Here is a 14,577-nt window from a genome sequence, read left to right as displayed (position 1 = left end):
TGGACAGTTTGTTACAGGGTTGAGGGGCAAGTTTACTGGAAAGGCTGAGAAATGGGAGTCAGGATGTTTCATCAATAACTCTTTTCAACATTTTATTAGAGATTCAAGGCGGGCTAATCTTCTGTTAAAAAAAATAGTTGTTCAGTATCCTGGTAAAATATTTGAAGACGATCATAAATTGACACATTTTTGTAAATGATCAGCAGTTTGTATGATTTCAAAACAGAACAATCATAGAAATTAAAACATACACAACTGAAAATGAAACAACTTTGCAACACATACCTTTAGCAAACAAGTGATATTCTAGTAATAGATAAGTCCTAACAGTTAAAGTGTGGTCACAGTGACACTATATGCCCATTTCTGTCACTGTGACAAAGGCACCAAACCAACCAACAGCTTTCTCTGCCCAATTATTAGTTAAGAGATTTACAGAACTGGTTTAAGTGTGAAACTCCCACTCACACAGATGGCAAACTGTTCAAATTATCTTCAGACTTTTTCCTCCTTCATGGAAATCAAAGACCTTATTTTCACTTTATCAAAGACCTTATTTTCACTTTCATACATTTTTTTTTTTTTTTTTACATTTTGTTTCTTTGTTCAACTTGTCTTGTTTCTGTTCTGATACAATAATGATGTAGCTAAGCCTGTTAACTAGGGCCCTAAAATAGAGTGGAGCCCAAAACAGAACAAGTCCGACTTGTATTTTCACAGGACTGCAAGGCATTAGAGGGGAACATGAGTTCTCACAAGCATAATGTTCAATGACTTGACATACCAGACATTCAGCGCTGCATCGACATGCACACAGCAGGCTGATTGGTTGTGATTGTGATATGCAAAGCAGCATACTTTGCCATTGGGGAACTGTCATTTTTATTACATACAGAGAATCAGAATTCCGATTATAGCCAATTTCAATACTGCATCCACCACAATGATAAATGTTTAACATAAAGAATCACATCATTAATTTACTGCCACTTCTCCATCTACAGTTTGTCTGCTGTAAAGGCTTATCTCAGAAGGCTGCAATACACTTACCAAAACAGTTACAATTGAGATCAACCATAATTTAGGGCAGTTGGATTCCCTCTAGCTAAAAAGGCCACTAAAGGCTTGGCCCAGAAGAGTAGAGTATCTGAAACTCTTTATGAACCCATGAGCGACTGATAAGTCATCACAACCACCCATCTTGAGCTCCATTAAGTAGGTTGTCTCCCGTTGTTAGTAGATCCGTGGTGGTGTCGCCCCCTAGTGGCTGGAGGACTACAGCACTCCTACAGTCAGCTTCAATGGATCACAGTGCAGTGAGGGTCAACGAGGACAAAAGGGACACGCCGTGGGTTCATTGTGTTCCAACAGTTAAATTTTTGTTTACGATGTGGTCATGTGTAGCGGTTTCCCCGGTTACCAGAGAATGACAGTGAAGACAGTGGAAAAACAACAAAAAAGCATAACAGCCAGTCAATGGCGAACATAAATGTGCGATAGAATAAGGCTCAGAGTTAGCGTTAGCGGTCTTCATCAAGTCTCATCAAGCATAGTCCTAGTCTGACCTCCATTACACTTTCAATACTGTTAGACTTCTTGGCTGGAGGGAGATGCAGCCAACACTGGCATCAGTGAGAGAAACAGCAGAAAAGTTACAGAAAAACGTGTGTAACTATGTTAAAAACATCATGGAGTCCATGGGAGAGGAGGAACATCTCCTCTGACAGCCCCAGACCTCCTGACGTCTAAAAGACAGGTGAAAGTACAGACACACCAGTCTCCCATCCTCTATGCTGTTGACTTTCCTCTAGTCTAAGTAAGTTTGATATCCACCATAAGTCTCAGGTGCACTTCCAACTGTAGGTGTTCCCAAAAATCTGCAATGACACCACCAAACCTGCGGTGGCGCTGTGGGTTGCAAGCATCTAGCTTCCCTACAGGAAGTAAGTGAGAGGACATCTAGCGAGTGGACCGCAGGTCACGGATGCGCTGGCGTAGATGGGCCATAAACTCAAACATGGTGGCAGCCAGACTCTGGTGGATAAGGTAGCGGGGCAGTCGACCCTGAGACAAAACAAGATCAGACATGAAATGTATACTGCTTCTCCAGCCCACTGACAATACATCAAAGCAACAAGCACACACAAACCATCCTCAACAGTCTGTTCTTACCTTGAGGTCTGTGTTGAGCACCCAGATAAAGGTACAAACCGAGGGGTTACTGCTGGACTTCAGGACCACAAACCCGCCTGGACCATTCTCACCTCTAGGGAAGAAAGAGAGGGACGGATGGTAGGGAGGAGAGGAGAAGAGAGAGTTAGAGAGGGATGGTAGTATCACATGTCGGCTAATTAACTAGCATGAATGGTCTGGTTGACGTGATCTGCTTTCAGTATTGTTCCCAGTGAAATGAGGCTGTCTAGAGGCAAGGCCAGACCTGACATAGCGACTGTGCGGAGGCTTGGCGTCGTGGTCGGTTGCCATGCCAGCAGAGATGTAGCAGTCTCGTTTGCGTTCCACCCGCCTCACATTCACAAAGTCCCTGAGGGATACAAGGACATGAATTACTTTTACATTCAAAACATGGACAAAACGAGGGTTGGCACCCTATATAAAATGGCACCCTATATAATGTACTACTTTGACCAGAGTCCTATGCGGGCCCTGGTCCAAATTAGTGCACTACATAGGGAACAGGATGACTCCATATTCGAGGTAGTCCATGTTGTGTTGCGTTACCTGGCAGACACTACCCCCCCTGCTGCCCCGGAAGAGATATCGTACGACACCAGGGTGTTGTCATCCACCCTCTGGAGGATCTAAAGGAACAAATGGAGAGCAATGTCAGCCTTTGGCATCGTATGGGCCACAACAACTTATCTGAAGCATAACAAAACAGTTTTCACAGTAGGTTCACTGTACTAGGTTAAGCCTGTCTGTCTGATGACTGGTCATGAGAAAAAGAGGAGAGAGGATAGTGCAGGTTACCTGGCAGCCAGAAACAGTTTTGTTCCACTGGACCATCTTCTCTGGCTGTAAGATCACCTCCTGGTACACCAGCTCTGCAGGACACTGCATGAAGGCCTGGGACATACAGCACACAAACTCATAGGTTTTGTATTTATAGCGATCAAACAGTCTAGGAAGACATTGAATATACAATATACAGCGCCTTCAGAAAGTACTCAAACCCCTTGACTTTTTCCACATTGTTACAGCCTTATTCTAAAATTGATTAAATAGTATTTTTTCCCCTCATCAATGTAGACACAATACTCTGACATGCACTGTCAACTGTGGGATGTTATATAGACAGATGTGTTCCTTTCCAAATCATGTCCAGTCAATTGAATTTACCACAGGTGGACTCCAATCAAGTTGTAGAATCATCTGAAGGATGATCAATGGAAACAGGATGCACCTGAGCTCAACTTCAAGTCTCATATTTCAGTTTTTTATTTCTTATATATTTGCAAAAATGTCTAACAACCGGTTTTCGCTTTGTCATTGTGTTGTATTGTGTGTAGATTGCTGAGGAAAAATATGTATTTAATCCATTTTAGAATAAGGCTGTAACGTAACAAAATGTGGAAAAAGTCAAGGGGTCTGAATACTTTCCGAAGGCATATAGCCCAATGTACTAAATACTTACACCAGACAAGCCACACGTTATGAAAGCAAAGGCCATACACAAAAATAAACAGTGATGACTGTGTACCTTGAGAATGAAGGTCTTTCCATGGAAGGGGATCTCCAGTGTGTACACAGAATCCCCCGCGTCCTGACAAAAGGAGAAACAACGACATATTAGCAACATCCAGTAAATCTGTCACTATTAAACCATCTTGTGTCCAACCCACAAACTAACAGCGTACAACAACAGGTAGCTAACTAAAAGCAACTGGCACACAGGTGTCACTCATTCCATGGAGGGCCAAGGGTCTGCGGATTTTTTGCTCCTCCCTTGTACTTGATTGACCAATGATGGTCACTGATCAGTTAGGAACTCCCCACATCCGGTTGTCTAGGTCTTAACTGGATACAAATTGAAAGGAAGTAACAGAAACCTGCAGACACTCGGCCCTTCAGGGCGGTAGGTAGCCTAGTGGTTAGAGCGTTGGGCCAGTAACCGAGCTGACAAGGTAAAAATGTGTCATTCTGCCTCTGAACAAGGCAGTGTTCCCCAGTTGGCCGTCATTGTAAATAAGATAAATAAGAATTTGTTCTTAACTGACTTGCCTAGTTAAATAAAAGGTTCAAATAAATTAAAAAAAAATCATGGAATGAGTTTGACGCCCCTGAACTAGCCACTCACATTGTTCTTCTCAAACTTCCAGTTCTCCTCCTGGGCCAGGATCTGTTCCACCACGGCCATGGCCTCTTTACCCTGCCTCACCAGCGCCTTCTCCTGGGGGGAGACTGCCCTGCGACCCAGCCCCTCCTCATCCAGGTCCTCCTCAGACCCTGGCCATCATAACACACACAGGTAGCATGGAGATTACAGTTAGGTAAGAGACAGCGTAAAGGTGAAACAAAGAGAAAGAGAGATATGGCAGACAAGGAAGATTGAGAAAGACATTGAGAATTACAAGGGAGAGAGAAAGGGAGATGTAGTGTGGTACCTGCGAGGGATTCAGGTGGAGAGTAGAACTGTCCTTCAGACACAGCGCGAGGGTAGATCATGGGAGCTCGCTCCGACGCTGCGTTCACTGCTGCTAGGTAGGCTGAGTGAGACAGAGTCCGTAAAGGGAGAAGTAAAAGACCACATATCTTCCTCTCCTCTTTGTCCATTCCATTATTGCAAATGTATCCATCTCATCATTCCATCCTACTTGTCTGTCCAACACAACCCACTTCCTCCTTCTGAGGGGATTTCCTGAGGGCCCAGACCTTATTTTGCATATTCATGTGCTATCTGTCAAAATGACAGAACAAACATGGTCAATGGAAACTCCTGGACCATTCAAATGGATCCATCTCTCCGTGACTCACCTCTCTCATCACCAGCCTCTATGGAGAGCACCTTGAAATCCAGGAACCACGTCTCCAGCCACGCCACCACAAAGGATGTGATGGGCAACACGTAGCCAAAGGCATTCTGGGATAGCAGCTGTGTGAGGAATGACATGTCCGTCTGAGACAAGTGGTATATATAGGCTACATCCCAAATGGCACCCTATTCAGTGCACTACTTTTGACCAGGGTCCATAAGGGTCTGGTCATAAGTAATGCACTATAGAGGAAAGGGTGGCATTTGGGACTCTGCCATACATACACATGTGTAGACAGCCATATTGCATTTGAATAAACAGTACTACTTCTGCCATTTCCGAGAAGTGACGCTGAGCAGGTATCTTGACAAAAGCAACACTTTGTCTCCTTCCCCTTCGTTATGAATAAATAGGGAAGATATTGTATGGGTGTGTGGCTTCAGGCTGTCGACACGGCGTGTAGACACAGAGGGCAGAAGAAAGGCTTAACTCAGATCATAATAGATTTGAATGTATAATCCCCACCATGCTGCGTACACAGTAAAGGTCAACTGCAGACAAAATGACAATATACTCATGCTCTTATTGAATAGAGAAGTGAAAATGTGAAGTGGCTCAGAACACAGACAAGTGTGGAGCTCAGTCAAAACTGTTTCTGGTAAGAGGAGAGAGGGAGGCACTCACATTGGAGAGAATGACTTTGGCTACAAGGAAGGAGCTGGTCACTAGAGTGGTGATCTATGGGAATGAAACACTGTTAAAAACAACAGCTGGTATTGGGTGAGAGCAGTCAGCACACCACATATGACCATCAGTGCATCTACAGTGAGGGAAAAAAGTATTTGATCCCCTGCTGATTTTGTACGTTTGCCCACTGACAAAGAAATGATCAGTCTGTAATTTTAATGGTAGGTTTATTTGAACAGTGAGAGACAGAATAACAACAACAAAAAAACAGAAAAACGCATGTCAAAAATGTTATAAAATGATTTGCATTTTAATGAGGGAAATAAGTATTTGACCCCTCTGCAAAACATGACTTAGTACTTGGTGGAAAAACCCTTGTTGGCAATCACAGAGGTCAGACGTTTCTTGTAGTTGGCCACCAGGTTTGCACACATCTCAGGAGGGATTTTGTCCCACTCCTCTTTGCAGATCTTCTCCAAGTCATTAAGGTTTCAAGGCTGACGTTTGGCAACTCGAACCTTCAGCTCCCTCCACAGATTTTCTATGGGATTAAGGTCTGGAGACTCCCTTTAAGAGTGTGCTCCTAATCTCAGCTCGTTACCTGTATAAAAAGACACCTGGGAGCCAGAAATCTTTCTGATTGAGAGGGGGTCAAATACTTATTTCCCTCATTAAAATGCAAATCAATTTCTAACATTTTTGACATGCGTTTTTCTGGATTTTTTTGTTGTTATTCTGTCTCTCACTGTTCAAATAAACCTACCATTAAAATTATAGACTGATCATTTCTTGTCAGTGGGCAAACGTACAAAATCAGCAGGGGATCAAATACTTTTTCCCCTCACTGTAGGTACCAGTCTGTCGGGTCTGTCTCAAGGAGCATTCTTACCGCAATGACCCACCAGTGCCTCAGACGCAGAGCAGCATAGCCCAACTGGAGACACAGGAAACGAAACAAGGCAAGGAGCTGCGGTGGAGAAAAAATACAAACATGATAAGAGTAAAACTTCAAAGTTAAATACCGTATGTGATCATGAGAGCTGGCCATGTTGACTTAGCGTTCAATAAAGGCAAGCGTCGGCATGTGAGTAACCTTGACAGTACGTTCAGTCAAGCGTACGACTTTCTGACCGATTACAATTATAGCTTGATCGTTTACACTCACAAAGATGTCAAAGAAGGAGGACTGAAAGTTGTACTTGACAACCTCCAGCTCAAGGCTCTGCCAAATGGAGTTCTTGATCTGCAGTGGGACAAAGCAAGAGTAGAACCATATGTAAAACATGCAGCCAGAGGCAAGCTCTTCCTATAACATACATACCATCATCATTAGGGAACGCTGTCATAATGAGAGAAAGTAACTTACACACACTGAGAGAAAATAACCAAAAGTAAACTGTTAACAGCTCTGCTGGGAATCTGACAATCTTGTTCACATTTTTAAGGAAGTGGAAAAGTGATAAGAGCAATACACGGAGTGTACAAAACATTAAGAACACCTGCTCTTTCCATGACCGACTGACGAGCTGAATGCTATGATCCCTTATTGATGTCACTTCAGATCAGTGTAGATGAATGGGAGGAGACAGGTTAAAGAAGGATTTTTAAGCATTGAGACATGGATTGTGTATGTATGCCATTCAGAGGGTGAATGGGCAAGACAAAATATTTAAGTGCCTTTGAACTAGGGCTGGGCGATATGGCAAAAATATCATATGGTATTTTTCACATTTTTGACGGTATTTTATGTGTTTGATTAACTAAAGTTCTAAATTTGCATTATGGGTAGTACGTGACCCTAGGGAGGCAACATATATTCTAAATGAGTCTTTCTCCATTCCAATTGTTTTATATTGTTCAATTCAACTTCAACCAAAAATTATTTCCTGCACTCATTTGAGAATCCCCAAAATACTAGGCCGTATTTTTAACCATATGTTGCAATAGCGACACGGGTGAACTTTTGGAATCATGGAAATGTTTATTATAATTCTGTAGTCAGAATGTAAATAATAGTGGGCACTTTGAATACAGTGTTGTTTGACATGACAATGAATGAAAATGCCATGGACTAATTATTGCGACAGTGTAGGAACCAAAGTGACATTCAGTGTTTCCTAGGGGACCCTATAATCTTTGGCTACATTAAATCTTTATTCATATAGCCAACATATTCATGCTTTGTTTATTCGTCTTTGATTTAGAAGATACTGTTGCACAAACAACATGGTGATTTAAGCCTCCACCAGTACTGGTATCAGGCTGTATTAGCTGGCTACGTTTGCTCTGACTCAGTACTTTTATTAGCTAGTTAGCCAGCTAACTAGTTATTAGCATTGACCATGCAGACTGAACGAAAGTGTCTCGGTGTCAAGCAACAACAAATGCGCTCCTTGAGTGACAGGGGGTGGGACTAGGTCTGTGTGGAAAGCGGCAAGGAGAGAGAGAGCGGAGAAGGGTGACTCAAGTAGCGGAGTAAACTATAAAAATTGACGTTATACACGGCGTATCACATTTAACAAATAAAAACATTCAAATAGCTTTATAGAAGGTAAAGTAAAAACCCAAACCGGTCCGTGCATAAATACCGGTATATAGTAAAATACGGTATACTTCCCAGCCCTACTTTGAACAGGGTATGGTAGTAGGTGCCAGGCGTACCGGTTTGTGTCAAGAACTACAACACTGCTGGGATTTTCACAATCAACAGTTGCTCGACACCTTGTAGAGGAAGGGGTTCTTAATGTGTGGTATACTCAGTGTATACCCTGTGGTACACACACAATATACACAATTGGCATTATGTAGAACAATGAAAATAAGTCTGGAGTGACACTGAGAAATATTGTCAAAAACAAGTGGCAGAGACCAACAGGTGAGACACAAGAGAAAGCAACAATACATGGGCCCCCGAGTGGCGCAGCAGTCTAACACACTGCATCTCAGTGCTAGAGGACTCACTACAGACCCTGGTTCCATTCCAGGCTGTATCACAGCGATCTAACACACTGCATCTCAGTGCTAGAGGCGTCACTACAGACCCCGGTTCCATTCCAGGCTGTATCACAGCGGTCTACGACACTGCATCTCAGTGCTAGAGGCGTCACTACAGACCCTGGTTCCATTCCAGGCTGTATCACAGCGGTCTAAGACACTGCATCTCAGTGCTAGAGGCGTCACTACAGACCCCGGTTCCATTCCAGGCTGTGTCAGAGGTCTAAGACACTGCATCTCAGTGCTAGAGGCGTCACTACAGACCCTGGTTCCATTCCAGGCTGTAATACAACAGGCCATGATTGGGAGTCCCATAGGGCGGCGCACAATTAGCCAAGGGTCGTCCTGTTTAGGGTTTGGCCGGGGTAGGCCGTCATTGTAAACAAGAATTTGTTCTTAACTGATTTGCCTAGATAAATAAAAGTTATATAAAATAAATAAATAAAATGAGAGTAGAAATATATTTGACAATGAGTGAACTCACATTGAGCTCGATGATCCACAGCAGGGAGATGAAGAGGAGGTCAAAGGTGACAAAGAGGCAAAAGGTGCGACGGACGTCTGAGATGACCTTCTTCTCCCCAGGGGGCACCACCAGGTAGTGGGGGGAGGGGAGGGATACAGTGGTGGAGTAGGACGCATTCAGAGAGGCGATGGCAGGAAGGCTACCCCCAAACTCCCCATAGTCCACTCCGCCCGGCATTCCTACTGAGAGAGGGGCCGATCCACCTGGGACAGAGAGAGGGGGAGTAATGGTGAGGTGTGGCCAGTGAAAGTGCAAGGACAAGGGGGAACTCATGTTGGGCTGGTCTGCCAGAAGCGGTGGAGTTTGATATAATTTAAAAATTTACAAACAGTGTTGAACTATTTGACTATTTCTTGAAAAAAAAAGTTAACTGTTATTTTTAAACCTTTAACGTAAATTCTAAAAACACAAATGCCGATTTTTTTCATATTCTCATACACTACATGGTCAAGAGTATGTGGACAACTGCTCGTCGAACATCTCATTCCAAAATGTTGGGCATTAACATACAGTTGGTCCCCCCTTTGCTGCTACAGTGGGGGGGAAAAGTATTTGATCCCCTGCTGATTTTGTACGTTTGACACTTACAAAGAAATGATCAATCTATAATTTTAATGGTAGGTTTATTTGAACAGTGAGAGATAGAATAAAAACAAAAAAAATCCAGAAAAACGAATGTCAAAAATGTTATAAAATGATTTGCCTTTTAATGAGGGAAATAAGTATTTGACCCCTCGGCAAAACATGACTTAGTACTTGGTGGCAAAACCCTTGTTGGCAATCACAGAGGTCAGACGTTTCTTGTAGTTGGCCACCAGGTTTGCACACATCTCAGGAGGGATTTTGTCCCACTCCTCTTTGCAGATCTTCAAGTCATTAAGGTTTCAAGGCTGACGTTTGGCAACTCGAACCTTCAGCTCCCTCCACAGATTTTCTATGGGATTAAGGTCTGGAGACTGGCTATGCCACTCCAGGACCTTAATGTGCTTCTTCTTGAGCCACTCCTTTGTTGCCTTGGCCATGTGTTTTGGGTCATTGTCATGCTGGAATACCCATCCACGACCCATTTTCAATGCCCTGGCTGAGGGAAGGATGTTCTCACCCAAGATTTGACGTTACATGGCCCCGTCCATCGTCCCTTTGATGCGGTGAAGTTGTCCTGTCCCCTTAGCAGAAAAACACCCCCAAAGCATAATGTTTCCACCTCCATGTCTGATGGTGGAGATGGTGTTCTTGGGGTCATAGGCAGCATTCCTCCTCCTCAAAATACGGCGAGTTGAGTTGATGCCAAAGAGCTCCATTTTGGTCTCATCTGACCACAACACTTTCACCCAGTTGTCCTCTGAATCATTAAGATGTTCATTGGCAAACTTCAGACGGGCATGTATATGTGCTTTCTTGAGCAGGGGGACCTTGCGGGCGCTGCAGGGTTTCAGTCCTTCACGGCGTAGTGTGTTACCAATTGTTTTCTTGGTGACTATGGTCCCAGCTGCCTTGAGATCATTGACAAGATCCTCCTGTGTAGTTCTGGGCTGATTCCTCACCGTTCTCATGATCATTGCAACTCCACAAGGTGAGATCTTGCATGGAGCCCCAGGCCGAGGGATATTGACAGTTCTTTTGTGTTCCTTCCATTTGCGAATAATTGCACCAAATGTTGTCACCTCTCACCAAGCTGCTTGGCGATGGTCTTGTAGCCCATTCCAGCCTTGTGTAGGTCTACAATCTTGTCCCTGACATCCTTGGAGAGCTCTTTGGTCTTGGCCATGGTGGAGAGTTTGGAATCTGATTGATTGCTTCTGTGGACAGGTGTCTTTTTTACAGGTAACAAACAGAGATTAGGAGCACTCCCTTTAAGAGTGTGCTCCTAATCTCAGCTCGTTACCTGTATAAAAGACACCTGGGAGCCAGAAATCTTTCTGATTGAGAGGGGGTCAAATACTTATTTCCCTCATTAAAATGCAAATCAATTTATAACATTTTTGAAATGCGTTTTTCTGGATATTTTTGTTGTTATTCTGTCTCTCACTGTTCAAATAAACCTACCATTAAAATTATAGACTGATCCTCTATCAGTGGGAAAACGTACAAACTCAGCAGGGGATCAAATACTTTTTTCCCCCAATGTATAACAGAATATCTGGGAAAGCTTTCCACCAGATGTTGAATCATTGCTGATGGGACTTTCTTCCAATCAGCCACAAGAGCATTAGAGAGGTCAAGCTATTAGGCCTGGCTCGCAGTCGGCGTTCCAATTCATCCCAAAGGTGTTTGATGGGGTTGAGGTCAGGGCTCTGTGCAGGCCAGTCAAGTTCTTCCACACCGATCTCGACAAACCATTTCCGTATGGACCTCGCTTTGTGTGCAGGGGCATAACAGGGAAGGGCCTTCCCCAAACTGTTGGCAGCACATAATCGTCTACAATATCATTGTATGCTGTAGCGTTAAGATTTCCCTTCACTGGAACTTGGCATTGCGCATGGTGATTTTAGGCTTGTGTGTTGCAACCAAGGACAGACGATTTTATGCGCTTCAGCACCCGGCGGTCCCGTTCTGTGAGCTTATGTGGCCTACCACTTTGCGGCTGAGCCGTTGTTGCTCCTAGACGTTTACACTCCACAATAACAGCGCTTATAGTTGACTGGGGCCGCTCTAGCAGGGCAGAAATTTTACAAACTGACTTGTTGGAAAGGTGGCATCCTATGACGGTGTCATGTTGAAAGTCACTGAGCTCTTCAATAAGGCCATTATATTGTCAATGTTTGTCTATTGAGATTGTGTGGCTTTGTGCTCAACTGTATACACCCGTCAGCAACGGGTATAGCTGAAATAGCTGAATCCACTCATTTTAAAGGGTGTCTGGTGGACTCCAATCAAGGATGATCAATGGAAACAGGATGCACATGAGCTCAATTTCGAGTGTCATAGCAAAGGGTCTGAATACTTATGTGAATAAGGTATTTCTATTTTAATACATTTGCAAAAATGTAAAAAAAAAACTGTTTTCGCTGTGTCATTATGGGGTATTGTGTGTAGATTGATGATGGAAAAAATGTATTTAATCAATTTTAGAATAAGACTAACGTAACAAAATGTGGAAATAGTCAAGGGGTCTGAATACTTTCCGAATGCACAATACTGTATTCTAGTCAAGGCCATCTTATTCAATTATTGCTGTACATATACTATTGTATCCTATGTATCTTCAGATATACTACATTTTCTATCCATATACTACATTTACCATCCATACACTGCCTATACATCACACACACACACACAATATTTATACTCCGGACTCAGACATGGCTTGTTCTAATTTTTCTATATTTCTTAATTCCATTCTTTTACTTTTAGATTTGCTTGTTGTGTGTATTGTTAGATATTACAGCACTGTTGGAGATAGCGAAATGCTTGTGTTCCTACACCCGCAATAACATCTGCTAATTCTTTTTATTTTACCTTTATTTAACCAGGTAGGCCAGTTGAGAACAAGTTCTCATTTACAACTGCGACCTGGCCAAGATAAAGCAAAGCAGTGCGACAAAAACAACAGAGTTACACATAAACAAACGTACAGTCAATAACACAATATAAAAACCTTTGTACAGTGTGCGCAAATGTAGAAGATTAGGGAGGTAAGGCAATAAATTGGCCATAGAGGCGAAATAATTACAATTTAGCATTAACACTGGAGTGATAGATGTGCAGATGATGATGTGCAAGTAGAGATACTGGGGTGCAAAAGAGCAAGAAGATAAATAACAATATGGGGATGAGGTATTTCATCCCCTATACACAATTATGTGTATAGGCGACCAATAACATTTGATTTGATCATCAATGAGGATGTTCTATTCTAGACAATAGATCATACAAAATGATTGCCTGATGATCTTCTGAATTTCCCAATACCCTGTTTGTAACCTTTTAAATGATATCAATCTCAACCGTTTATCTTTTCCACTGAGGAAGATATGGATGGTATGCAAAAATGGGTCAACTTTGAGCACCTTTATCTCTTGGATGTTTTGGCATTCAGGTCCAAAAAGGCACTTTCTGACCACTTCTACCATGGGCAAATATGTATTGGTTAGAGATAACAATAAATGCTGTTGATTTATCTGATTCTGAGAAGGCCTATTTACAATATTGATTAGCTTAGAATGCATCAATTAGCATTGGGGTTGAAGACTGAACACATTAGGCTAAATTACCCTCCTACAGACAAATAACTTAACCCTGAGATCTGGCCTATGTACCGCCAGCCACATTACATAAGTGACCAATTTGACCAACCAGTCGACACAAATCTCTGCATTAGAAATGGTACTAAAACTGTACAATAACTAGGTAACTTATATAGCTAACTAGCTACAGTAGATAGCTAACTAGCTGACAGCTAAACTGAAACTGGCAAGCTACAACTGGCTTAGCAATACATACAGATTCCGTTTACGTACATACATGTACAATTAGTATATAATACTGGGGGTAACATTTAATTGATTTAGGCTTGCATTACAAGTGGAGAAAACAACAGTGCTAGCGCTGGCTTTAGCATTACCATTAGCTAGCTAACAACATAGCCACAGTATACACCCCATTCTCATGAATATATTACAATTAAACATAAATAAATAGGACACAAATGTCACATCTGAACAATGACCACACGAAATTGGTTTGAATTTTATAAGGAAAACTGTAGTCCTGAGCCTTTAACTCACCTAATTTAGTACATCATCATCGACGAAACGTATCTTCCGGGAATACCTTTTACATGAATCGGGTCACTATCTCACTTCCGGTTTAGATCTGTGGTAATCTGGTTTTAATGTCTATGGGGGTACGATGTTAGCTTTTTACTTAAGCTACAAATGCAATATTAAAGGACCTACCATTATATTTGTCTATTGTCTACTTTGTATGTTCACCTTATCATTCCAAAGAAATTAATTAGCATACTTTCTAGGAAGCCTATTTTTAATTTGTCAGTTGATTTTGCCAGTTTTGTTTTCCATGCGGGTGTTTTCTGACATACTCCACTTGACTAACATACCACCTGAGAAGCAACCAGGCAGCATTCCAAGTATCAGAATTCCTTCTGGAATGTGGGTAATGTTCATTCATTCCGTCATAGGCTGTGAAATACGGACCACTTGTTTCAACCATTTTGTGCGGTGCAGTAGTACCTATAATTAAGGTCATATATGTTATTTTAAAAAGCATATTTTTGAAGTTTTAGGATTAGTTTCACACACCAGAACAAATCGAATTCCTTCATCCAAGCAGTGTCCTCGTGTATTACTGTGAGGATTACTTTGTATGTTCATCACAGACACACATACACACAAGGAATGCAGGTATGAACGCACA

General features: G+C 42.4%; 1 protein-coding gene across 2 annotated transcripts; it reads right to left on the bottom strand.

Annotated features, from left to right (window-relative positions):
- Nucleotides 1-79: 79 nt before the first annotated feature.
- star3 (StAR-related lipid transfer protein 3) lies at nt 80-14,037 on the bottom strand. 2 transcript variants are annotated; one of them, NM_001173962.1, is given in 14 exon segments: nt 573-2,064; nt 2,173-2,266; nt 2,438-2,542; nt 2,740-2,819; nt 2,989-3,084; nt 3,719-3,781; nt 4,316-4,464; nt 4,623-4,724; nt 4,993-5,110; nt 5,676-5,729; nt 6,568-6,645; nt 6,844-6,921; nt 9,157-9,401; nt 13,929-13,958. In NM_001173962.1, coding segments are annotated over 13 exon segments (1,341 nt in total). In that variant the 5' UTR covers nt 9,376-9,401; nt 13,929-13,958; the 3' UTR covers nt 573-1,959.
- Between the last annotated feature and the right edge of the window lie 540 nt (nt 14,038-14,577).

This window comes from Salmo salar, chromosome ssa06, assembly GCF_905237065.1.
Source record: "Salmo salar chromosome ssa06, Ssal_v3.1, whole genome shotgun sequence".
NCBI lineage: Eukaryota > Metazoa > Chordata > Actinopteri > Salmoniformes > Salmonidae > Salmo > Salmo salar.
This window is presented reverse-complemented; position numbering and strand designations above follow the sequence as displayed.

Excerpts from the sequence above, each read along its gene's own strand:
- star3 (XM_045719500.1), bottom strand. The coding sequence starts at position 9,375 with ATGCCGGGCGGAGTGGACTATGGGGAGTTTGGGGGTAGCCTTCCTGCC. Across the intron at positions 5,111-5,675 it reads CCAAAGTCATTCTCTCCAAT|CTGCTATCCCAGAATGCCTT; the intron begins GTGAGTGCCTCC and ends TTCCTCACACAG. Across the intron at positions 2,820-2,988 it reads AAACTGTTTCTGGCTGCCAG|ATCCTCCAGAGGGTGGATGA; the intron begins GTAACCTGCACT and ends TTGTTCCTTTAG.